This window comes from Eleutherodactylus coqui, chromosome 6, assembly GCF_035609145.1.
Source record: "Eleutherodactylus coqui strain aEleCoq1 chromosome 6, aEleCoq1.hap1, whole genome shotgun sequence".
Taxonomy (NCBI): Eukaryota; Metazoa; Chordata; class Amphibia; order Anura; family Eleutherodactylidae; genus Eleutherodactylus; species Eleutherodactylus coqui.
In genome coordinates, this window is record NC_089842.1 from 97,771,182 (window position 1) to 97,798,470 (window position 27,289).

A 27,289-nucleotide genomic window follows, 5' to 3' on the forward strand; every position below is an offset into this window, starting at 1 on the left:
GGGAAAAGATTCAGTGTAACTTGTGTATTTTATTCATTTAAAGCCTACCTGTCATTTCATCACATAACTTGGGCTTCTATCTCTTCTGCCTCAGATTGTCTAGTTTTGGGAATTGGGACACATATCCTTATTTTTCTGGAAGGTGACGCAGAGTTATAATGCATCCACTCATTATCAGTGGCAGTAGCCCTGCCAGTACCGATATGCTGCCACTTCCTCTTAGTTGCCCCTTGCACCTGGCCAATGGGACCCCTGCCCAGATCTGAGTCCCCAACTCTACTCACTGAGGGCTGCAGTACAGGCACCAGCGTAACACAGCTGTCCGACAGGCACAACACGGCAGGCTTGTAGAAGGACAGGACTGATGGCTACTAAGGCCTCACTCACACAAGTATATTTTACTTGTGTATTATGCACAAATGGGTATCATTTCTCCTTAGGGAGAACACCTAGAAGGTATGAGGAGACTTATCTATGCTCCTCTAGGAAATATGCAAGACGGAACTTGTATAAAAGGTCTGAGATTGACTTGCTAGAATGCTGCTTTCCAGTAGGTGGCGCTGCAGAGGTATTCCATCTTCCCATTTACGCGCATTGTACTCAGCAAATACGCATATCACATGTGTTTTCACTGTGCATTTTACTCAACTATATACTATAATGTGCGTGTAATGTACACATGTGAGTGATCCCCTACTGCGCACGAGGTGGTGCACGTATACAGTAGAAAAGCAGGATGAAAAGGCTGTTACATGGAACTCAGGTGTGCTAGCTAGGCCCCTCCCCCACTTCCTGTAATCTGTCTGTTACTAGAGACAGGTATCACTTGACAACGGGCAATAAACTGCATATTAGAAGAAAGGGAGACCCCTAGTGGCCAGCAGCGATTTTTCAGTGCATTGCAGGTTTATTAGTCAGTACATTACAACAATCATAACTTTGTTAAAAAGACAGTGGGCATTTACATCCCTGATCTGCTTCTGCTTGGGAATCCAATAGATCGTCCTATGTAGTGATTGGCAGCTATCTCCCGATGCAGTCATACAAGGAAGACTGTCAATCACAGATAGTACCGCCCACTGGACCATTAAAGCAGCCCTTTGGTCTTGGACAAACAAAGATGGCCGTACTGCTTCTCGGACTATCCGATGCACACGGTGTATTAGTATGCTGGTGTGCATCATTAGTCTAAGGGCTAACTCACATGGCCTTATGTGGCCTGCATATAATACGGTGTTTTGTAGCAATGTTTTGTAGCCCGTGTGGATGCAGCCTAAAACTAAATTTAACACAAGAAAGCGCAATATCGGGCCGTGAAACTCTGCCAGGTATAACGCTCGGCAACATGGGATTTCCCCACAGATATGAGGCATTTTTGTGTAAGGGAAGTAGCGATCCTCCGACGCTGCTGTTATTATATATTTACCCCATTCAAAAGGATGGGGTTCGTATTCGTGCGAGATTTATGTGTCTCGTAGCACGATTTTCTCGTCCATGTGACAGCGGCCTTAGGTTACATACTTAAACACAGTGTGCATGAGTTAGTCAAATAAGTGGTTCGGCCATGTTTGTCCAGGACCGGATATCACTCGAAGCCCAGAAAGAGCTGATTTCAATGAATAGAGTAGAAGTTATACTGAGTCGTCTTCCTCAAAACTATGTATCCGTCCGCTGCGCCCCTCCTGCTCCACAACATGCTGCCGGCAGGTCCCCTTATAGGAGTCTACTGTTTTATTTAAATGATGCCTAATCATTACACAATTCCAAATTTCTAATAGACTGTCTATTCATGTTTTCAAGATCTTTGCTTGCTGTCAGTGAAACATTCACTGTCTGACATAGAACCAGTACTGATCACGTGCAGCTGACACAACTGCAGGGTTCTTTATATTTGAGATCTGCGGTACATGTAATGAGTCCTTCACCAGGGGGAGCAGGAATGGGTCAGGGAAGGTTTTTAGTCTGTGAATTCAGCAATGTTTTCATTCACTGACAGCAAGTATGATTATACACACAATGCAGATTTGTTTCTGTGTGACTGAAAATCCCTTCTATGCATGTGAATGGGGTTGTTTCTGCAGAAGGCGCATGCATTTATGCAAGCCACAGTCAGAAATTTCTGCAAAAAAATCTGCTGCATGTGCCTTAGGCCTCCCTCACACAGATCAGACGTTTTTACCACGATTAGCACCGCGCTTTCAGCACCGCGCTAATTGCAGTATAACGCTTCCATTGTTTTCAATGGGACCCCTTTGACAGCTGCTCGATCGCAGCGCTTTCTAGAGCCACGTTTTTTTGAGCGGTGTTCTATTTTTGCCTGCGGGCGAAAGTAAAATAGTGGCAGAGCGCCAAGATTTAAATCGCAACACTTACCGCAACGCCTGCGTGAGGGAGGCCATAAACGTATTAGAATACCAATATTAAAATGTCGCAGAATATACAATAACTAACCGCTTAAGGACCAAGCGCGGTAAATATACAGCGCATGGTCCTGGGCTTTACGGCGCGGGATTAAGGCCTGTACTACTGCTATCAAGCAGGAGCAGGTCTGGTTGTCAGCTGTTAGTCACAGCTGAGAACCCAAAGGAGAAAGAAGAAGCATTTTTTAACGGCTTCTGCCTTCTTTTTTCCCAGGTACATAGCGTTAAATGAGCGCTAGGTACTAAGAAGTGAAAATAGAAGTGTTTCCACTTTGCAACCCAATGATCACATGACCGCCAGGAAACCCCTGGCACAGCAGAGCTGCAGGGTCCTCACAGACCCTGATCACCTCTGACAGTATTTGGCGCTCCTATGGATGCCCCAGCTACAATGGAAAAGTGTGTAACAAAAAGACCACAAGTGTCTGGTCCTTAAGGTATAAAACAGCCTGTTCCTTAAGAGGTTAACTTTCATTTACACACAACTGGAAAATCCATTTAAAAGGCTCGATTAAGATGTCGTAGAGGAGATTTAGGAGCAGCAAAGACGTTTCTGTTCTAGAGGTGTTGGCGTGACTATATATTACATTGCCATTTGTATAGCTATGAAATGCTACACTTTCCCTGCAGTGGCTGCCTTATATTATCCCTAATAGTCCAGGGGTCACAGTAGTTGGACCTGCTCATTGCTGGGGTGCTTGCCAAAGTCAGATGACCCTTTCAATGAGTGAGGAAAGAAATTGCTGAAAACTTTCAGGGACGTCCAGGTATACGGAGGATAAGCAGCATGCAGGGGGAACACAGATGAGAAAAGCGTCTCGGGTCCAGAAACCGCATCAGACTATATGTGACTTATAGTAATATTCGCCTTTATAGCGCATGCATATTAGGCAACATTTTACATTGGGGCTCACAATCTATATTCACCTATGTTTTTGGAGTGTGGGAGGAAACTGGAGTACCCAGAGAAAACCTATCCAAACACTGGGAGAACATGTATTCTCCATGCAGATGTTGTCCTTGGTGGGATTTGAGCCCAGAACCCCAGTGCTGCAAGCCAAAACTGCCGAACCCTGGCTACATCTAGACTACAGAACTTTCCCCGACTCTACCGCTCTGCTGCCTCCCTTGGGTTGCTAGAACAGCGATAGCGATCCTTATGATGAGTTCTCCTTAACAGGTTTACCGTAGCTCTGCAGCTAAATGATCGTTTGCTGGGTGACGTGAGTGCAGGACAGACATCCATGTGATTGAAGGGTGCAGAATCCGTCGGTTACCCCGTCTTTGCCCAAATGCCATTCTTGCTGTATTTTCTAGCGGGGCCTGTGTTGTGTCGTGCTGTGTGCTCATCATCCTGTCTTCCACCTCATTGTACTAACACCGGAGCCGGTTGGGTTCTGTGCCAGCCGCTGCCCGCAAGGACACATTTGTGTAGTTTTTGTTCTCTAGTTTTGCTCTTGAGCCGTGTTGTCCCGTCTCTCTATGTTGTGTGTTGAGCGATGTTTCTCCAGGGTCTTGTCTCTCGCTTTTTTACATTAACATCAATTGATGATTTGGTTCTAAAGGAAAACTACAATAGGAAGGGTTGAAGTTGTGCTTTGCTTGTTTGCTTTTTAATCCTTTGTTGTAATCTGTTCCCTCCAGTCTCCCCTGCACACGGAATGAGGCCGGCGTCCTGGAGCTACTTCCCCCCCTGTACGGTTCCATGTCTTCTCTCTCTCCCTTCCCTTTCACTCTATAATGCATGTGTTGCAGAATACAGGGTAAGGTCTGATGTAGGCTACCACATATAGAGGTAGAAGCCCAGGGCTACATGGCCAACTGCAAGCGATCTATAGAATATGGCTGTGCTTCATATGGACACTACATCCAGAATTATTCCAGAGTCTGTTTTTTGCTTTCGAGTCTCCCATGTAACTGTACAGACACCTATACTCCAATACAAATGCATTGTGCAGCTGAGTATACATCAGGATTAAGGCCTCTTTCACATGGGCGACAGCGGTATCGCTCTTTTGCCATGATTTGGAGGAGGGCTTGAAAAACAAGCCCTAGCTGCATGCAAAAAAACAAAACCTCACCTAAGAGGCGCTGTCTGGCTCACTGCTAGTCTCCTCTGCATCTCTGGCATTAGTTTGAAGTGTTTCGGCAGAGATTTCTGGTCAAGAGTTTAAAAAAAACCCGCCTCTAGAAAGCGCTGCCTCTGATTGGTTCTGGAGCGCCGCAGCTCAGCCAATCAGAGCCAGCACTCGATGAACCAATCATATCCAGCACTCCCTGGAGGCAGGGATTTTGAACCTCCAATCCAGGAAGCGCTGACAGAAGACTTCAAACAAGTGCCGGAGAAGTGCGGCGGACCTGATGATAGGCAATGTATTTTTTTTTAATGCAGCTATGGCTTATTTTAGGGCTTTTACAGTAGGACTTCCTACTGTAAAAGTTGCATCACACCGCACGAAAACACAGTGAAACAAAAAGCGATGCAACAAAAAGGAAGGCTTCAAAGGGAAACATGGGATACAAAACCTCACAAATCGTGGCAATATTTAGCTACCTGCAGTTTTTTTTTCTCACAATGTAGCAGCCTACTAAATATTACTAATGTGAAGGAAGGCATTGGAAAGCATGGGCTTCACATACATGCGGTTTGTCGCGCTATCACATCGTGAGAAAATTGTCCAATTTTGTTGCCCGTGTGAAACCGGCCTACATGACTTGCAGTTAGTACCCTGGCAGCACACGTCAGATCACTGGTGGGTGGTTGGTATCGCTCAGGTCACACAGGCCGTCCTGCACTTTATCACTTTCACGCTTTCAATCTGTTTCTCAGCTTTTACCCACATTCGTTGTCCTTCATTATCTCATGTGTCTCCCTTCCCCGCACAACGGCAGATTTGGAGATGGATAGTGTCAGGCCAGGGCCAGCATGCCTTTCTGAGGTACCCAGCCCCTACAAGCTCAGTTCAGGTATTGTATGTCGTTGTGTCTCTACAAGCAGCCCCTGTGCCTGAGAGTCCTGGGGGAGGAGATTCCTCTAGAGTTGGAGGCCTTTTACACGGAGCGAGAAACGATGCTGGCCATTTACACGCACACAATCGTTTACATCTTTAATCATTCGCATGGTCACTTGGTCTTTCAGGGGACTGAGCCAGTGAATGGGAACGACTGAATAATCACTTTTTAACACTTACAAATGACTGAACGAGGAGTTTTATGCCTTCATAAAAAGAACAACAAACTAAGCAAGCAAATTTTTGTTTTTCAGTCAATTGTTGGTTTAGTTTCGCACAGTCCCAACGATTTATTTTTTGAGCGATAATTGTTCCGTGTAAAAGGGCCCACAGATTTAACGTCTATTCCCCACTAAATCTAGCATCATATTAATCATTACACCCAACTATCTCCCCCGTTGTCTACAAGTCGTAGACTAATAATGATATTTCCTATGGAAGTGAATTCTGTAAAGATGCTGGTTTCCTGACCTCCCACTGTGTTGTCATCGGGGGTCTATATCTCTTAGGCTGGGCTCACACGAACGGGTCGGATTACCGCAGTGAAAAAACTGCTCTCATTCGCGGAAACCAATTGCAGAAGATCGGTTTTCCGTACGCATATGCACAGTGTGTCGTCAACGCGGAAGAAAGATCTCTCCCCCTTTCGGCTTTTCTATCTTTCTTCCCCTGAAGTTGCGAGCGTTTCCACTGCTCATATGCGTATGGGCGACGGAACACTCGCATCCATTGACTTAACTAAGGCCGTCCGCACGGAATCCGCGCTAAAATATGAAAAATATAAAATACGTGTCTTGCAATGTCCCGCGGATCTTCCGTGCGGTCAGCGATGGCGAATTCCAAAATTTAAATCCGTTCGTGTGAGGCCGGGCTCGAGCTCCGGTGCTAGTGAGAAATTCCATGTGGAACTAGAGTGGCGTATTCCCCGCAGGACTCCGCACAGGGCTTGAGTTTTTAACACTGGTGTAGTCTAGTTGTAGAAGTCTCTACTAACAAGTAGCTAGCGACAGGAGCGCCGCGGCCTGCTGCTACATGGCCGGCGTACAGATGTCAGTCTGTCTCCTATCTGTTGGGAATCTCTTCTATAATGTATGAAGCTCTGGCAGCGGGTGATTTGTTTGTGCAGCCACATTGCATCATAGCCTTCTGTATGTGAGATCGGGCTCCGATATCCTCCATGAGGGAGGGGTGACCAAGTATTCGTGAAATGAGGTCACTTGAGTCACTCATGCCGTGTCCGATCCCAGTAATTACTAGGCGCTCTGTTCCTGCTCATGATTATTACGTTACTTATCAAAATATCTGTCATACTGGTTCAAAATCCAGTCTGGAGCGCTGCATCATAAGTGGCCATGTAATAACGGGAACATACCGAGCTGTATGTTCAGGGGAACAGTCAGCATGAGAACAAATAGACCCTGGCAGAAGAGCTTGCACTCTAATGGGCACCTTGGTCTTTGACCTTTATAGCTCCACTAAGCTTTCTATACACATGGAAATAATCGTCAGGCTCCCTTTACACAGGCGTGCGGCGAGCACCAATGCAACAAGCTGATTATTGGTCTTAAATGCTGCAGACGCGGTGTGGCGATTAGTATGGACAATCGTTCCGTTGTTTCTGCGAACCAGTTTGCATTATTGTCTGTCCCTGTTTACATGAGGGAACGCCACGCTGACATACAATCTGCGTATAAGATGTAATGACGGGCTGGTTCATTTGCGCAGCAGTGAATCCCCATTGATTTAGATTGGGGTATTCACACAAGCGTATTTTTGACACAACATGTCCGATTTTAGTGCGTATTACGCACGAAAATAGTCCATTGCAGACAATGAGGCTGTGTAAATACGCACGAAACCGGCATGTTCACTGAGCTGTTGCGCAAAAAATGAATGAGCTGTCTAGCCGATTTTGTCCCTTTTGCATTTAATAGGTGTTTTTCAGTCCGTGAATGTAGTTGCAGTATAAACTGCAACCTTGGCAAAATGTTTTTAGCTTTCATCGCACCCAAACGTGGTAATCCAGCCAAAAATGTAGAGGCTTGCAGTCATTGGCTGAAGTGAAAAATTGACACTATGAGAGCTAAATGGAGCGCTGGACATTGTATGGAGATGATGGGAATGTCCGTCATCTGCGATCAGGACGGCACATAGGAGGCACAGGCACATCTAAGCTTCAATGCAAAGGAACTTCCAGATTTAGTATGTGGAGCGGTCCAACAGAGGTTACCGGGTCCTCTGTGTGATTGCCATGCAGGAGGGGGAGGGCTGTGCATGGAGGAGGTGGGGACGGGGACAGACTTTGCACCTGGTTAAGGAAAAAAAAAAAGCCACTACAGAAAGGCAGGAGTCTGAGACAGAGGTGTGACTGGAGAAGGGCTGAGGAGGAGCGATTACCTGAGCCAAGAGGAGAAACAGGGAAGTGCTGTGCAAGGAGAAGCTGCGTCCTGGGATAGGGGGCTGGTGTGCAGAAGTCTGGCCGGGGTCCAGGGGGTCTGTGCTGCCTATAATCCTGGATGCAGTGTAGAGGAGTGTGAGCCCTCTGCCAGTTCTGGGGAGTGTCAGAAAGAAAGCCAATGGTGAATTCTTGTGCTGTAGACCACACTGATTGAACGGTGGGACTCACTAAGGACCAGGTAAGAACACGACCCCAAGTACCCTATATAACAATGATTTCCAAGTTGCTGGAAACATTTTGTTTGTTTTTTTCCTTTTCTTTTGTTTCTTTGCTATTTGAGATTGAACTGCAGCCCTCCAGGCATGAGGGAGGAGCGGGCGAGGGGCTTTTTCGTCTTAAGTTTTTCTCTGTTTAGGATACAAATGTTCCAGATATTTCTCCCACTGTTCCACTAAATGCTGGTTCTTCTCCAGGCGCCCGGATATTTAGTTTCTATAGACACAGGCAATAATGGTCATAATGCCTGGTGGAAGCGCTGATCTGCAGGGAAGGAGCATCTTGAATTTGTTATCTTAAAACCATGTCATCTGTTCACACTCATATCTCTGGCTGAACCTGCCCTTTAGGCCAGTGTTTCTAAAGTGCCCCCAACAGGCCATATTTTCAGGGTTTCCCTCAGTATTGCCCAGGTGATGTCATTGTTGTCCGAGCCTTAGAGATTGCCACAGGTCTTCTCAAATCATGACCTGGTGCAACTTGAGGAACGGAGTTGAGAAGCACTGAATTCACACAGGGTGCTTTGGGTTAGTTTCAAAGCACATGCAGAACTGCACACGTTTTTGCTATGGATCTCACTGCAGTAAAAACCCGCGAGCGCATCAAAACTATGGTAAACGCATGATTATGCTAATGCGGTTTTGTGTGCAGTCTTTGCCGTAGTCAAAAAGCCCAGTGTGAACATAGCTGTAGAGTCCATCCAATCGTAATATAATGATGCGGAGATTCCTGCGGAAAATCGGCAGCCTTTTACAGAACCAGCAATGTGGATGAGCTTTCAAGAACGGTTATCCAGGAGCTGCCGAAAAGTCTGCAGCATAAATTAGCATGTGCTACTAATTTTCTTTGCTTCAAGTTAGGGCTGCATGGTAGACCAAGGTTACAAGGTGAGGCCTCATTCACACAAGCGTTGTGATTTTCGGCCGTCCAAAAATCACATGAAGAAGAGAAGGCCGCAACCAAGTCGCAGCTGAATCTCGCATGTTCTTGCCGATTCAAATGGTTGGGGGTGTGGCGTATATACGCCGCAGCCCGGAAGTCCGTCCACTGGAGAGAAATCTTTCAACTGGCTCTATAGAGCCAGCTGACAGCTAAGCAGCACTAGCTGCTGCTAAACTCCCTCGTCCCTTTGCCAGCAGCTCCCATAGGCTTCTATGGGAACTGCCGACTAATTGCGGCCAACACATCAGGGCCAAATGTATCTTTGCCAGTCGCGCCAAATCCGGCTGCTAGAATCAGCAGCATATGTGCTATCTTTTCTGGCCGGCAAATTTTACGCTGCAAAACATTGGCCGTCTGAATGAACGCATTGAAATCCAATACTTTAGATGGTCGAGATTTTCGTCTGACGTCTTGTCGCAATAAAACGCTCATGTGAATAAGGCCTGACGTTGCAAGTAGTGATTGTGGTTGCGTAACTACATGCATCATGAAAGAAAATAGACGTGCTGCATTTTGGGTTGTGAACTGCAGGCGTCTCTTCTATCATAGAGATCAATGTAAGTTGCTTGCAACCTACTTGCAGCGTTTGAAGGAGTGTTCCAAATCCTAAATTGCACTTTTAAAATAGTAATGGAAATTCAATGCAGTAAGTAACAAACGCTTAACCAAGTCGCAGTGTAGCCTTAAGGGATTTTCCAGGGAGAAGACTATTGATGACCTATCGTCAGGATAGGTCATCAGTAGATGATAGGCTGGGGTCCGTCACTCAGATCCGCGACTGATCAGCTGAGTGGACGCATGCTGTCAGCGCCACAAATACATAGAGGTCGGCGCTGAAGCAGCTGAAGTCTCTGCGTCGACCTCTGTGTAGTGGCCGACGCTCTCACGGGTCTCAATGAAATCAACGCGAGCTGTGCCTGCAGTTACAAGCGCCGGCCACTACACAGAGGTCGGCGTGGAGACTTCTGCTGCTTCCACTCTGAACTCTGTGTATTTGCGGCGCTGACAGCTTGCACCCGATTAGCTGATCCGTCGGTGTCTCCACCAACGGACACCAGCCGGATCAGCTACGGATGACTTATTCTGCCAGCGTTTGCCCACTCAGCTGATCAGTCGGGGTCCCGAGCGACGGACCCCAGCCAACCATCTACTGATGACATATCCTTAGGAGCATTTGTTTACCCAATCATCCGGCCATGTGAAACTGCACCTGGTCAGCCAACATATGTGCAAATGCTTGTTTATCGGCTGGTCACATTTCTTGTGCAGCTGAAAAGAAATCCTTGTTGTCAGCAGCGCTGTCACCGGGTAATGTGCTGCTGACAGTGATAAAAATATACGGGGTACAAACAATCACTCGTCCCTCATGCATTTTTGAGTTGGCCTGTGTGAAAACCAAGTGAACGAGCAAGTAGTCAATAGTGCTGCTCATTGTGATTGGCTGGGTGATCAAATCTGGCCGATTGTTACTAAATTGGATTGGTTCATTCAAATCTGATTGTTAGCAAAAATTGCCAAAATATTGGCTCTCTACTTTGCATGTGTTGGCTAAGTGCTGCTGACTTGTAGTACTGGAGTTCTAGGTTTAAATCTGACCTTGATAGGGATTTGAACCTGGGACCACGCTGATTCAAGACAGCAATGCTAACCACTGGGCCTCCGCCACCACAACCTCCACTGTTTTTCAAGTAGCTAAAATTCGAAAAACGATTTTACTCCTACTGATTTTAATGGAAGTCGAAATCTGGAGTCCCAATTCAGTTATTTAAAAAAATTATTTCCCGATGACTCGCTCAACACCACTAGTCATCGGGAAGATATTGTTCACACGGGACGGAAACACTGTGGCAAATTCTGCAGCATATCTGCAGGTGGTTTTTTAGTAGCTACATCGCTCCCTCTCACCTCGGAATACATGGTGCTGTAAGAGCAACCCGGCACAGGCTGCCCGACAGCCTCTAGTGAGCGCCGAGCCGCTGGTCAGGTGACGCGGAAGTGGAATCACCTGACTATCAGCTTAGCGCTCACTAGAGTCTGCCGGGAGGGGGGGGGGGGGGGGCTGTTCCCGGAATGCACCGACAGCTCCATGTATTCCGAGGTGGTGGGGAGCGATGTAGCTACTAAAGTCAGCTGTGGATATACTGCCAATACCTAGTCAAAAATCCACACCTACGGTGCAGGACTTTATGCGCAATTTTTCGCAGAAATTTCAATGTTTCCGCTCGGTGTGAACGTACCCTAAATCTACTCTCATATTTGTGCTTTATTGAGGCTGCTTTGTGATCTCTTGCTGTTGTTGCGGCTCCCAATACTACATGGCTGTGCAGCTCTCATTAGTTACTGTGACACCTAGGTCTAAATGAGGGTATTGTTCGGAGATGGAGGTTCTGCGTTTGCAGACGCCGGGCACGCTTCCAGAAGTGAGTGGAAGGATACAGTCGTGCCAGTTTCTGCCAAGCTTTTATGATGGCAGCTGTTGGCACAGACACTTGAGGGCCATCTACACATTCATGGAACGTGTCCCGTCATAATGTTGTGTATGAACGTTTCCTGTGAACTGCAGCTGACTTATCAGAATTCTGAGATTTTGAAAGTGAAGGAGTTTATTTACTTGGACCCCATCCATAATTACCGCTGATGTAACAGTGGAGCGGCAGAATGTGTGTAGCTTATACATGGGATGTCCATAGAACCGATCTCCTTTCTAAATTACCGTCACATAAAAATGACAGAGCTGCAGTGCGGCGCAAGCATAGTGGTCACCATCGCCATAAACCGAGCTGCGGCCGCTGTGTTTGTAAGCTGCCACCTAATCTTATGGGGTCAGTATCCGCCTGTGTCAGGTGATGAGCAGGCATGACTGCATGAGCACCAAGGACAAGAGCTTCCCTAGCATTAGGCCTGATTACACATCCTGCAGAAAACAAAGAACCAACAGATAAGAGTCATAGGCTGAGCAGCGGGGCACAGAGGTCATGGCGGTAATGATTAGTATACCACTGTCAGGACACCCGAAACTGCAGGAAGTAAAAAGATCTGCAATACTTGGTGTATACGAATCTGCTCCAACTCCTGAGAACTATAACCAATGCAGGGAAGCTCCAGCTTGCATCATCAGCCGAGAACGATGTGTGTTGTAGAACATCATTTTTTTTTCAACAGTTTTTACTAATTTTAGTATGTTACTATGTAGTGGGGTGATACATTTTGCTATTACTTTATGAAAACCATTAACAAGTTTCTGGGAAAACATGATACATCATGAACGTCTATAGCCCCTACCTCAGATGTGTCCCTGTCCCAATCTCCCGTTTTGGCAGTGGTCATGTGTATTTGGTTCTGCCAATGAAGCTGATTTGGATTAGCTATTAATACTGTAGATCTGTTCTTATTATGTGACTATTATGCTGCGATTGGACTGTGCTTCTGATTGGCTCAGCAATTTAATACCGCCTAAAGCCCCACTCACTCATTAAGGGGTAACTAATATTTTAGGTATTGTGCTTTCCGGGGATGCATAGCCTTTTCTGATGCAAGGACCACATTGTCATAATGAAGCATTTGAAGGATCAAAATAACACTTAAGGGTTTTCTCATCCTGAGACATTTAGGGCATATTAAAAGCATATGCCATGAATGCCTTTCAGGACTCCCACCTATTGGAAGAATGCGGGTCCCCTTCTCTCTCCACCATCACTCAAGAAAGGAGGAAACCATACATGTAGCTTTCTTTATTGTAGACTATGGGTTTTATGGTACGAGCCTAATAATTTACAATTTCCATAAGCTACAATGGAGAGAACCGGACGCATAGACAACCACCTCAGTAACTCAGATATTGCTCTGTAAAGTCAATAGACCCTATTTTCTTGATATTTGAGGGACCCAGAGATTGCGTGTACCATTATAAGTACCGTGTTACCCCCTAAAAAAAGCCCTACCCTAGTTTTGGGGGGATTTTCAGGGAGCCTTGAAATATAAGCCCTACCCCAAAAATAAGCCCTAGCTGCATTACATAATAAAAAAGAAGCAATACATTACCTAGCAGGCTTGGTTCCACTATTCTTCAGAGCTCTGGCAGGCTTCCTGCAGTCTCTGGCTGCCCGCAGAAGATCTAGCGCTGCTTAGTCAGTCAATGCAGCGCTCAATGAACCAATGCGATGGCTCCGATTGCTTCATCCAATGCTGCATTGATTGGCTGAGCAGCACTCGAGAACCAATCGCAGCCATCACGTTGTGGAGGCAGGATTTATGAATTGGCCAATTCATAAATCGCGCATCCACAATGCTCTGGAGAGCAGCGGGAGGGGTGTGGACCGAGCCTGCTAGATAAGTATAATAAGACCTAGTGCCTCATTTGGGGCAAAAACTAATATAAGACAGGGTTTTATTTTTGGAGAAACACAATACTTGCCACTTGCTCCTGTGTACCACTCCTCTCTGACTTGGAATCTACATGTTAAAAGGCACACTGACAAATATTGCTGTGCCCAGATGGTTGGGGGCTGCACAGAATGACATTGTGGGCTGCATGTAGCCCCCCGGGCTGCAGGTTGTGCATCCTTGATGTATTTATATCAGGATATTTGACTGTGATAACCTAGCGCATCGTATATGGACATCCACTAGCCTGCTTCTTGGTAGTTTCCAGGTAGCAGTACCATATATTTTTGTGAACCGTGCACTTAGTGGATGCTGATTGAAGCATTGAGATAATGAAATCTAGTATGAATTGTAGAGAAGCGGTCTCTTCCATATGATGACAGCAGCAGATGTGATCTATTCCTATGTGGTGCAGCACTGACCTTTCTGTAATATGTGATAATGAGCTTGTTCTGTTGGTGTCCTCATTATAGTAATTGGTAGTGACATGCTCTGGGTCGCCTCCTGCTCTCTGTGCATTGTACGCTGGCTGAGATTTGGGTAATGAATGAATTTGGAAAGCTCTGAATGGCGGGTTGTCCTCCTCCATATCCAGTGCTGTGTGTGGCCATCAAGAGATATCCCGGATTCAGCCTAATAATGAGATGCACAGGCTCCTCGACTCGGGAATCATTGACTCTTTATAAACTGATCCATAATGGGGGTGTTGTCCATTCATCTGCACAATGTCTGTCTGTGTCTGTAACAGTTGAGGACAATTGGGTTTGTTTTTTTAAAGTAAAGTGGATTTCATACTTTGTGCGCAGTGTCCCGGAAACACGGCAAGCTCATCACATTCCTCAGAACCTTCATGAAGTCCAGACCCAGCAAACAGAAGTTGAAGCAGCGAGGGATCCTGAGGGAACGTGTGTTCGGCTGCGACCTCGGAGAGCATCTGCTGAACTCCGGCCAGGATGGTAAGGACTCCCAGGGGTGGTCGCAGCTGTGAGTTCAGCACAAGGCAAAACTCATGCCTCATTTCTATCTACATCTGCCTCGTTATTTTACCGTCTTGTACAATGAATGGGATGACCGGGTGGGCCTGAAAAGTTCGGACATCAGCCAGTGGGATGGTGCTCATATTACACCTCGAAACATCCGTTCAGAGCATTAGAATCATATACAGTCACAGCTTGATAGAGATTGTTTTTTGTTTTTTTTTCGTCAAGTCTCTGCTCAGGCCGCGTTCCGGGATTCTGTCTGTATCCCCTTATACAGGGATTCGGCTGGAACCCTGGGCAGAGCCATAGGCTTTCATTAGTAAGAGAGCCAATAATGTCTCCGCTTGAACAGGTTTCCGCTCCTTTTTGGCATCTTTGCCGGATAGCCTAGCGTAGTCAACTACGTTGTAAGGCTTTTATTATGCAGGGATTAATCTTTATTACAGGCGACTGGAGGAGCGCTTTTACTCCGCTGGTGTTGGCTTTATGGCGGTAACGTTCTGTATACTTTTCCTTCGCAACTTCCTTATAATATTTTATGGAGTATAAATAAAGCCCAGTTGGAGAACATTATAATGAATGGTTCATTGGTTGCAGATGTGAAGGGAAGAGGCTGAGATCTAGTGTGAGACACATGTAACATGAGATGAAACCTAGTAATAGAATAGCAGGCAGGGGACAGAGCAGGGACAGGGGAGTAAGGATAATCAGGTAATGGAATCCCCAAATCCTCGAGGGGTCAGTGCCGGAGTCACTATGGATTTAGAGCGAGTCAGATAGTTTTTTCTTACTAGAAATATGTTAGAATTGAGTTTAATGAATTCTTGTTATTCTTAGGATTTAATGAACCTGTTACTTGTCTCTCTGGGTTGTGTCTGATCACTCATCATGTCTCTGATTATGGTAATACTGCAAGTTACAGAGAGGACACAGTGATGGTGGCAGTCAAGTAGTCTTTTGTGATTTGTCCGGAACTATGGAGTAAGAACCTGAAAACACCTACAGCCACACGTGTCTGCGGTAATTACAGGGCAGAGCTGCCTGGGACGGGGTGTGACCGCTGGGAAGAATCACTGGATGTTTTCAGTAGGGACACGTAGAAAACCTGAAACCAGGTGTGAGAGTTACACCTGGAAGAAAAGCGTCTCCTCCTGCCGCCACTAATGTCAGGCCGGCACACGGCTCCTCTCCGGCACTGCAGCATTCCTGGAGTGATAGTAATGAGGGAATTGGATGTTTGGTTCACTTTGTTGCATTGCCACATTTTGCTATACAGGGAGGGGTTACGCTCACGGTTTATCCTGTTCTCTTAAGGTTTGTCCTCAGGGGTAATAAGGGGAAAAGCTCAAACATGTTACATGCATTCTGCCTCCTTGTCACCTGAGGATGCCAGCCACAGAACCCGCTTCTACACACAGACCTGGTATTGTGTAGGTGAATGTACAAACAGAAGAGAATACGCTCCAAACGTACAAAAATAATGTATCAAATTTATTATAAATACAAAGTACATATAAAAATGCGTAAAAGAGACACGGCCAAGGTCGGGCAGCCCACGTGCCTTTTTATATAGGTTCTTTTTTTTGTAATAATCTTGATCTATTATGTTTGTACTTTTGGGGTGTATTCTCTTCTGTATGGGCTTTAGTTGTACATTCACATGGAGTACTTTATAGGTTTTATAGAATGTACAGACAGCTGTAACCTGCAGGATTCTCATTTGTTGTTAAAATGTATATGTTTGAAAGAAGACAAAACCTTCCTTTTCTTGTCCATCAAACAAACCTAGGAGTAGTGTGGACAGGGTACAGCCTATCCATTACCATAATTCTACTTAAAGGGGTTGTCTGAATTATTCAGCTTTTATATAAACAGGCTCCTTGTGTAAAATTAACTATACTTATACTTATGTCTCCCTGCGGTGTCCAGCGCCGCTGCTCCAGTTCTTTCTTGTGGCGTATTGTTTACAGGCTGCAGCAGCCTGTATACGAGACCTCACATGCTGCTGCAGCCAGTTTCAAAATTCAGCAGTCAAGTGCTGCTACAGTCTGTAAGCATTACATCACAGGAGAGACCCGGAGCTGCAGCACTGGACACAGCGAAGAGACAGGAGTATAGACTTTTTTTTTTTTTTGTTTGTTTCTTTACTCATAGGGAGTCTGTTTACATAAAAAATAAGTCAGATAATCCCTTTAGGCTGGTGTCACACGGGACGGAATGGCACCGCAAGATTTCCGCGGGATAAGCACAGCTTCAAAACCTGCGGCCAGGAGGGGTTTTGCCGTCGGCATTCCGCTGCATCTTTCTCTCCCCATAGAGAGGAGAGAGGCCGCTGTGGAAATAAGAAAAGAATTGACATGCTGCGGAATTGAATTCCGCGCCGCATGTCAGTTTTCATGCTGCTTGGCCATAGCGTGTGGAGGAGATTTTTGCAAAATCTCATCCACTTTGCTGGCTAACCCCGGGATTAGTGGCCGCAGGCGGAATTGCCATGTGGACTTTCTGCACGGAAATTCCGCCTCATGTGAACCCAGCCTCAAGGCCGCTTGTCCACGGCCGCGGCGGAATATCGCTAGCGATATTCCACCGCGGGGGAGGAGGGGGGAGCCGTAAAAGTTCTCCACGATTAGCCTATATTAATAATAGGTTCACTGCGGCATGCCGCGATTTTAATCACGCGAGCTGAAAATTGCTACGATTTTCCACGTGTGTGTGTGTGTGTGTGTGTATATAGTAGGCTGCGCTTTTCATAGAATCCTATGGAAAGCCTGTCATGCGAGCTCAGTGTGCAATTTATGGCTGCCGATCTCACAGTGACATCTTGCCTGTGGACAGCCAGCCTAAGGCCTAATGGCAACAGGCAAATTTGAACTGTGGACAATCCGCAGTTCAAGATGCCCATAGGAAGACATGAGTGTCCGCAGCTGAATTAAAACATGCAGATTTGTTTTGCGGACCTTTTGATCTGGAAAACAAATCGCAGCACGCTCCATTTTTCTGCGAGTCCCGCAAGGACAGCTTTCATTGAAGTCAATAGAAGCTGGCCTGTCCGCAATTCAATTGTGGATGCGCTGCAGATACCGCAGGAAAGCAGATTTAAAAAATATATATATATTGTTCTTAAAGGCGTTATTCCACGATTAAAAAGCACAGGATAGCAGATAAATGTGATTGGTAGGAGTCCGACTGCTGAGACCTCCCAATAGTCACATGAACGTCGATCCCTTGTTGTCCTCTGACTGGAGCGATTAGCCTTGCATGCGCCACTCCATTCTCCTGTATTGGAATGCCATAGATGGCAGCGTACAATTGTTCGACTATCTCTGGCAGTCCTATAGAAATGAATGGAAGAGCAGAACACATACTTGCTGAATGCTCCTCGTTTATGACTGCAGATGTAATATACAGATCAATATCTGCCGGAGGGGCAGGAAATTGTTGACTTGCTCTGCCTTCTAATGTCTTCCTGCTCCTCTCCCCTCTTAAGTCCCTCAGGTCCTCCGGAGCTGTACAGAGTTTATAGAGAAACATGGGATTGTTGATGGAATATATCGCCTGTCTGGGATTGCCTCCAATATTCAGAAGTTACGGTGAGTGCTATAACCATTGTAATGTGTAGAACATGGTGGAAGCTAGGAATGATAAATTCACCCTTCAGCTTCTCTCTTCTAGACATGAGTTTGACTCTGAGCAGATCCCAGATCTGACCAAAGATGTCTACATCCAGGACATTCATTGCGTGGGTTCCCTCTGTAAGCTCTACTTCCGTGAATTGCCCAATCCCCTTCTCACCTACCAGCTGTACGAGAAGTTCTCTGTGAGTATTTCCATCAGAAACCCAATTTATTCTATATGTAACAGAGTGATTGATTTCCCATAAACTTCTGAGACCGTGATTCAAAGGTGTCGTCCCGTATGGCTGCACTTAGCTGTTGTCACTTGTTGCAAAAATAGAAAAATATCAACATCTAAAAGACACATAATGGGTCTCACTTATCAAAATGGTCTAAAAGAAAACCTGCATTTGTTGCCCATAGCAATCAGTCGCATTTCTGAAACTGCTCTGGAATAATTAAAGCTGTACAGTGATTGGTTGCTGTCAGTTTTGATAAATAAAGCCCATTGAGTGGACTGCTGTTGCATTGTCTGATTTAATGCTGTATGGACATCACTGGGGTCTAAAGTGGTTTTCTAGCTTCATGAAATCTTTTACAAACCACTTAAAATGATCTAAAAATAACAAAAGGAGTGTTACTCACCCAACCTTACCGATCCTCTACGGCTCGCTTGCCAACCTTTCCTTGCCAGTCTCTGTTTACTTGGTTGTAGTGATGCCCAGTGATTGGCTGCACCAGTCACTGGAGCCCAATAAGTAGAGACTGGTGGACCTCATTGGCAGAGGATCAGTAAGGTGATTCTTTTTGTTGGTAAACAACAAAAAAATTAATGGGGTTGGAAAACTTCTTTAAAGGGGTTGTACCAGAATATCAAGTTATTCCCTACCACTGGGGGTCTCACCATTGAAACCCCCATTGATCTTGAGAACAGGACTCCCATGTCCCATTGTCCTGTCACTGCGGGGGTCGCTTCTCCCCCTGCAGTAGCTATACTCTGACTGGAGCGCTGGCATGACCAGCACTTTCTTCAGTCTGCTCCTCACTGCAGAGGGTGCAGTAACCCCACAGTGAGATCAACACAAGACACTGGTTCTTGAAATTGGCAGGGGGATCAGCAGTGAGGCCCCTACCGATCAGCAAGTTATTCCCTATCCTATGGATTGGGGTTAACTTTGATATTCTGGTACAACCGCCTCGTGGGGTGCAGAGTGTTAAGGCAGCAGTATGCAGTCCTAAGCCCTTGCTCATGACCTGAAGGTTGTGAGTTCAATCCCCTCATGGTTCTGTCAGCCGTCCATCATTCCGAGGTCAGTAAAATGAGTATCCAGTTTGCTGGGAGGTAATAAATTACCTGAACGCACTGTGGAATAAGTTGTCACTTTCTCCCCCCCTTTTTAATCTTCCTTGTGATGCAGCCTGCAGAGAGAAACGCAGCGCTTCCCTATATTCTTTGTGTTATCTCTGTTCTTGTGAACCAGTGTGTAACGTGCTGAATGTATCCTTATAGTTCTTGGAAAAGCACGGCCCCCACTGTCCCGATGCAGACCTCCTTGTACTGTAATGGATGCATTAATTGTTATTGATAATATAAAATCGTGCTGCTTATAGGACTTGTCTAGTTTAGATGTTTGTAAATAACTGTGTCAATCTGAGTTTTCCATCTTTTTGTGTGTGTTAGGACGCAGTCTCTGCCGCAACCGATGAAGAACGACTAGTGAAAATACATGATGTCATCCAGCAGCTTCCTCCTCCACATTACCGGTCAGTTCCTCTCACACCCAGTAAATTAATGAATGAATTTCTGTGGTGCAATTATCATGAATCATGGAGATCACATTAGGGTGAGTTCACACACAGCAAACCTGCTGCAGAAAGAATCAGGTTCACATACAGTATATGGAACTGATTTTCAGTACCGGACATAGTCTTATGGTGTAGACTAGAACCAAGGTTCACCAGGGGGTACACATCATAAAAAAAGGCCACCGGGTAGAGAAAGAGAGGATTATCCTGCATACAGCCTGAGCCCATTCCCATGTCTCAGCTAGCCCCCCTCAGCATGAAGGAATGTGGGGGAGGGGGAATTCGTGAAAGGACATGTCTTCCCACTGTGCCTGTCCGGGAATGTGTTGACTATACTGTGATTTAGAAATACAATAAATTCCTTCGACTGGATTAATTCACCCAATTCATATTGGCTGCCACTTTCCCAGTGGACTGTCGGCCTCCGTCAGGACATTTGTAGGATCCATAGTTTATAGCTGCATTAGAAATGGTCACAGAACAAGGGAACATCTAATCCCGGACACCTCAACAGCTGCTAGTACGATGTTTAATCATCATGGGATCTGTACTTAGACGATATGTGATACTTTATTGGTGGAGAAGGGTTTTGTCATAATAATGTATGTTGTTAACGGGTCCGTGTCCAGTCTTCTGTAGGAGAAGCTTAAGCCCTTAAGGACCAAGTGTGGTAAATATACGGTGCTTGGTCCTTAATCCCCACCGAGGGCAAAAAATATGATGCGGGATTAAAGCCAATCAAGCTGGAGCAGGTCAGATCCTCAGCTGATCCAGAGGAGAAGGGTTTTTTAAACGCTTCTGCCTTGTCCTTTCCCGGGTACATAGCTGGATGACAATTGCTGACAGTACTATGTGGGATCGCGGGAGCAGGATGTGATCAAAGCTTTGGGGAGGCTTTTACTGTCTTCATCAGTTTTGAAGCTGCGACTACATCGGGAGTTTCAATAGTCCAATTTTGCAAGTTGCAGTCCAGGGACTGCTGTGAGTTGCATACAACGGACTGCCCTCCTATGACCCGCAGCCCTCACTGAAGATTTTACATTGGAAAGTTGTGCTACAGAAGTCTCCGTGCAGTCAGTCTTATTCCATGGCACAGCCGCACAAGTGCTCAGAAAGCTGGCCTTTTCTTCTAATGGACAGCTGTGGTGTCCAACCAGTAGACCGCTGCAGTCAATCGGAGCTATGGAACAGCTCAACGGGCAGAGCAGAGGGCACTACAGTTAGAAGGCACTCCAATGAAGCACTTGGGGTGGTTCCTTCCATAGAGTGGAAGTGGTTTTCATCACTGATGCAGATGGTAAAAGCCTCCATAAAAGTAGGATTACACCCTGCGCCCCTGCCCTTACCTAATGCTGTCAGCAGTCTAGAATCTGTAAAACTGCTGCCAGACTCCCATATCTTTGTACATGGAACATTGCAGACAATGGGTTATATCTTGTAAGATTGGCATTTCATACGCTGTTCTTAACCCGCAGCCTGTTGTTGGAATATGCACCAAATATATTAGAAGATGGAAGCCTCTTAATAAATGTGGTGCATCTTGAGCCGTCCGTACACTACAATCTGAAATCTACACCAACTGCCATAGATTGTTGGTATAATTTATGCCAGTTTCTGGCGTACAGTAAATTTGACAGGCCATTGGCAGCCCTCACTACTAAGCACCGCCTACTTTTCCCACGCAAGCCAGCATAAAAATGTCGCAAAATGGGAATTTTTTTTTTCCTCCCAGAATATGCATGATAAATCCCCTGTTCACCTTCCCTTTTCATCAGTTTTCTCTCAGTGAATGGAAACTTTTGGCTGAAACATTTGTACTTCTCACAGCTGCAGCTTTGTTATAGTTGTACGATTGTCATTTGTTAGTCGTTATGCACAGTGATTAAAGGGGACAGGAGAGGTCAGGTCATCAATAAATGTTTAAGGGGGTCCACCACTCAGATCCCTGCTTATTATCGTCATCGCCACCACTATGGAAAGCACAGGAAGCACATCATGCTGTCCATAGTGCAGTGGCCAGAGTTGGTATTGCGGTCACAACTCTCTTTGAATTCAGTTCATTAATAGAAAAAAAATCCAAAAAGTCCTGAACAACCCCTTTAAGCATTTACAGATATTTTGAGCCTCTGTTAAAGCCTTGTTTTTTTGTGTTTTTGAAGAGCAGGAAATAGTATAGGCCTGGCACACGTGGGCATTGTGTTTAAGCTGACATGCTGGGCACTTGTGTTGTTTGCAGGACACTGGAGTTTCTCATGCGTCACCTCTCCCGACTGGCAACCTACTGTACCATCACCAATATGCACACCAAGAACTTGGCTATCGTCTGGGCACCAAACCTGCTTCGGTATGGGACCGATACTTCCCGGTATGGTACATGGCAGTATGGCAATGGACTCCCCTTTGCCTCAAAAGCTTCTCTTTCCACTTTTCCCTTTCTTTCCCTCTTATAAACCTCTCTCATAGTAAAGAATCTCCATAGTCAGTGACACAGTTTACGCTGTGCTAATGTTGAGTGATATAGTAGAAGCAGCTGGCTGTACCAATTAACATCTGTGTCATTCCGCCAAATTTTGAGGGATGTGGTTATGACCAACGATGAAAGCGATTACTGCCGAGATCCATCCCCAGCCAAATGATGCGATAATTAGATCTTTGCTTCCTCTGATGATGGGGTCTGTTTCCTTGGCGTTCTGGAAATTAATATTTAGTAAAAGTTTATGTAACGGGATGATATAAGGATCACACAGATAATGGCGGGCGATGCCTCAGAATATCTGGTGGAGCATCCTAAGTTTTCCAAAATAATGAACTTGCAGATTATCTTCTAATAAAACTTACCCCCCTCCATCACAGGACAAATGTCAGCACAGTCCGTGAATCCCGCTGGCTATTTGGATTCTCCATTATAATTTATTTCTCTATTTTTTTAAAGATCAAAGCAAATTGAGTCGGCTTGTTTCAGTGGGACGGCAGCCTTCATGGAGGTGCGGATCCAGTCCGTTGTTGTGGAATTCATCCTGAACCACGTGGAGGTGCTCTTCAGTCCCAAGTTGAGCTCGGTTATACGGGAAGGAGCAGGTGAGTGGCTCCAAGGTAATTATTACAGAGCCTCGTACTTACTTATCAGTGGTCGGAGGAAGGAATGAAAGGTCCATCACTCGGGGAAGATCCATATCCATCTTAAAGCGATCCTCCAGGCCTGGACAAACAGTTGGCTGGACCATCTTCTCTAATTGTCTAAATTACACTGTGTATTAGTATCCATCATTAGTCTAAGACCATCCGCGTTACAGATTTAAACATTTCAGCGTGGACGCTGGCCGCGGTCGGAGAGTGATTCCGCTGTGCATCCGCGTTACAGATTTAAACATTTCAGCGTGGACGCTGGCCGCGGTCGGAGAGTGATTCCGCTGTGGGCTCTTGCATATGGAATCCGACCCGTCTGTGTGAGACTGGCCTTAGACTACCAATGTATACTATGCACCGTGTGCATCAGGGAGTTAGAAAAGCAACGTGGCCAACTTTTTTTTGCCCAGGCCTGGAGGGTTGATTTAAGAGAAACGTAACACATTATTACCCAGCATCATGCACATACATGTAATGTTGTATTATGTGTTTCCGATATCTAAAACCTAGCATATACCTTTGGAAAGTACTCAGCTGCCTTTAGCTTAGCTTCACTAGGGCACAGCCTTCGTCAGTGACTCCAGCTTGGGGTATGAGAGTCTGATATTCACCTCCCGTCTCACCTGAGGCTCGGGCTGCTGCTCGTTCCCCCATGCTATATATAAGCACATACTTACCTTAAATAATACTGTACAATGTCTTTCCACTAATTGGGGCAGTTGCTGACTGGTATCTCTTCCAATGCATTCCATTGCCTAACAAAATCCAAAAAGACCTACCCGTAGGAGCAAAGACAGTAAAGAAGCACTCAATATAATAACTACCTTTTTTGTTGTTGTCCCCTCACCCTTTTAGCAAAAAGTTTTGTTTTTTTTTAAAGTAGGGGTCGACGTTAAACCTTTATACTGTAAAGTATACTGACTGACTGCACTAGTAATATTGTACACAATTTGTATGACATTTCATTTCTCCACCAAATAGGCCTGAATTATCGGCATCTTCCTTGTGTCTCTATTAGGCCACACTTCTATGTCGCGACCAAAGTCTCTCCTCGTGTCTTCACCTTCTACAAAACTTCTTAGTCTTGAAGAGGCCCAAGCACGGACGCAGGCTCAAATAAACTCCCCAGTTGTGGCCGACAGTAAATACATAGAAGTGGGAGAAGGACCAGCTGCTCTGCAGGGCAAGTTTCACACAGTCATTGATTTTCCAGCAGAGAGGTGAGAACGCAGAACAAGCTCTTACCAATAATGGCTAATGGGGACTGTAAAGTGCTCCACCTAGTGGTAGGAAGAAAGAACCAGCAGCAGAGGCTTTATACACAGTGCTCTGCCACATGCCGCCTCTAGCTGTTGAGAAAATACAACTCCCAGGTTTGACACTTTAAGGGATGATGGGGGTTGTGGTTTTACAATAGCTTAGAGGCCACTTAGTGCCAGACCACTGCTTTACAGACAGCAGACTGTCCCTTTTATGGTACAGGCTTCCATGCTTAGACATGTTATATATATAATGAACACTTTGCATCGATGGGGTTTCCTTTGGATATGTATAGATTTTGTAATCGCTGATTGCTATAGGCAAAAAATCGCACTGCAACTTTTTTCTATGATAAAACTTAAAGCTGAGCTCTGATTGGTCGCTCTGGTCTTTGTTATAGACAGTTTTGATAAATTTAATACCAGTGTTTTTCGTGAAATAAGAATTTAGCATTTGCATAATGCGGGTTATTTAGTTACCTCTGCTTTCTTTGTTTTGTAAGAAAACGGCCACCCCCCAAGATGAAGAAGTCTCCGGTGGGAAGCTGGCGCTCCTTCTTCAATTTGGGGAAGTCTTCGTCATCTACAATGTCCAAGAGGAAGCTAACCCGGAACCCAAGTGAACCGTCCGAAATGAAGAACATGGCATTATCAGGTGAGAAGTAGTCGTTGATGGTTTCAGTTATGGCTCCAGCATAGATCTGTGATGTGGACTATAAAAAGGAAGATTTTATTGACTGTGGATTGTCATCCCTGCAGGTGGAAGAGGAGACAGCGGAACAATGCGCTCAGCTAAAAGTGAAGAGTCGTTGAGTTCCCTGCACGGCCCTGATGGTACGTCCCCCTGACACATGCTCATCTGTAGTGCACTCTCTTAGGGTCGCGGATTCTGCATCATCGCCTAGCCAAGGCGTGGCATTTTCTGTACTGCGCATGTGCAGCAGCACACCCTCATCACATCCACAGTACAGAAAAGAACCATCTGCACAGGTGCGCAGGGGTCACCAGCTGGGCAAAGGGTCGGATTCCGCTGCAGGATCCTGCATGTGGCATCCGACCCAGCCGTGTGCAGGTGGCCTTAAGACTGAGAACAACATAATTGGGGTTCATAATTAGTTAATTAGTTTCTGTATTTTGGATAAGCAAAACAAAATGACACATTGAGCGTCTATAGCAGATGTGTAGTAACCTCAGCATTACCCAGTATATACAGTCTACACCGCCTCTCCTAACTCACGCATCATTGATAAACCAAGCTCTGCAACTAACTGCTTGGCGCTTTAGGCCGGCTGCACACGACCAGATTTGGATTGCAGAATCCGGAGTGGGCGACCGCCTCCGGATTCCGCAGCTAATACCTTCCATAGCATGCTATGGAAAAGCAGTTTGTTCTGCACACGAGCAGAAATCCGCTTGCAGAGGAAAAATCGCAGCATGCTCTATTTTTGCACAGATGGCTACCATTTAAGTCGGTGAAAGCCGTCCGACCTGCGGCCCTACCACCATTGAGAAAAAGCAGAGGTTTAAAAAAATGTATATGTACTGCGCATGTCTGACGGCGAGCCGTCCAGACCATACGCAGCACAGAAGCGAAATGAGAAGTACGCGGGGACGCTGGCCAGCACAGGGTCAGACCCTGCATCCGGAATCCAACCCGTTCGTGTGCAGCCGGCCCTACTATTCAGTGTAAAAAGTGTTAGTGATGAAAACTGTGTTAGATGGAGACCAAAGAGCCTCTGTCTCACATATTAACCCCTATGGTGACACCCAGGTTTGTTCTTTGCTTTCGTCCCAATGCAATTTTTTTGCACGGAAGACAGAAACCACGATAAAACCAATATTGGTCTGTGAATTCAGTCTAAATTCTAAGTTTTGATTGTTATTGTGACAGTGATTTTCTTCTTCGTTTTCCAGTGGAGTCCAAGCTTTTCCGTCCTCGACGCCCTCGTTCTAGCAGTGACGCTCTTTCTGCTTCATACAATGGGGATTTACTGGAAAGCTGCAATCGCTGCAACTCCTACGATAATCTGCCTCATGACCAAGACAGTGACGGCGATGAGGGATTGATTCATGTGCCCGCCATGTTATCCACACGGTCTCATGAAGATGAGGATCTGAGTCCCCCTGATATTGGGGTGGCCAGTTTAGATTTTGACCCAATGTCTTTCCAGTGCAGCCCTCCCAGACTAGACCATGAAGGCCTAGATAGTCACACTACATTCCTCTTGGACTCCTCACTAAGCAGCAGCAAAGAGAGAGTACAAGGCGGACCCCAGCCCTCTGCCAGTGGCCACAGCTGTGAACCCATGTCCCCTTACCAGGATCTGATCACCAGTCCCTTCATAACACCTGACCGTAGCCCCAATGCTGAGAAGATCCCAAAAGCCTCGTCCTTTGCAGAAAAGGTGGTGCAAGCCTTCTCTCCAAAAGTGGGCCGCAAAGCACTCAGATCTCCACCATTAACTATTTCGGAACCAGTCACTGTCTCGCTGCCTAGCCGCGTATCGGAAATGATTGGAAGTATGCAGGGAGGTGTTGGAGCTGCGCAGTCTCTTGTATGGTGCAAGGAGAGCGACTCCAGAGAGGCAGTGACTGTTCCAGCGGTTACATGCAGATCTTTGGACATGGGCCCTGCACACTTTGCTATATCAACAGCTGCAGAATCGCCCAGGACTGTGGACTATGTAGTAACTTCTCCATGGAACAGCCCTGTATATGAACCAGACATCCCTGCAGAAAATGTATCTCCAGGAATCCCCCATGCTGTGTGCAGCACCGAGATCTCATCCGCTGATGGCTACATCCAGGAGTTCACCACCAGTTATGGAGCTGGATCATCTCTGATGGAGAACGCAGAATTGTCAGGAATGGAGAACACTCTTATTCCAGGCCTGCCTCCACCCCCAGGTATGTACAATCCACACATCCAATATAATAGAATTCGTATTAGGACTCGGCTCAAGTGATGAAAGCAGTAGGAGAAGGAAGACAAAACCTTTGGTACTTAGTGTAACATTAGTGAATGCACCGACAAATTACAATGTAGCATTAAATAAAACATAGTGTATACTGGT

The 27,289-nt window shown here is 45.9% G+C and overlaps 1 protein-coding gene across 8 annotated transcripts in view; it reads left to right on the forward strand.

Moving 5' to 3' along the window:
* Positions 1-27,289, forward strand: part of ARHGAP32 (Rho GTPase activating protein 32) — a 195,291-nt gene that overhangs the window by 157,348 nt on the left and 10,654 nt on the right. For 3 of the 8 annotated variants that reach the window (XM_066607241.1, XM_066607234.1, XM_066607235.1), the window contains 10 exons: positions 14,237-14,386; positions 17,898-18,000; positions 18,083-18,227; positions 19,706-19,788; positions 22,067-22,195; positions 22,763-22,923; positions 23,975-24,176; positions 24,719-24,870; positions 24,975-25,049; positions 26,130-27,122. In XM_066607241.1, the coding sequence (XP_066463338.1) occupies positions 14,237-14,386; positions 17,898-18,000; positions 18,083-18,227; positions 19,706-19,788; positions 22,067-22,195; positions 22,763-22,923; positions 23,975-24,176; positions 24,719-24,870; positions 24,975-25,049; positions 26,130-27,122 (2,193 nt within the window). Of the gene's footprint in view, positions 1-7,773; positions 8,068-14,236; positions 14,387-17,897; positions 18,001-18,082; positions 18,228-19,705; positions 19,789-22,066; positions 22,196-22,762; positions 22,924-23,974; positions 24,177-24,718; positions 24,871-24,974; positions 25,050-26,129; positions 27,123-27,289 lie in introns of those variants that run through there. The other 5 variants (XM_066607239.1, XM_066607240.1, XM_066607242.1 and 2 more) reach the window with 4 other exon arrangements.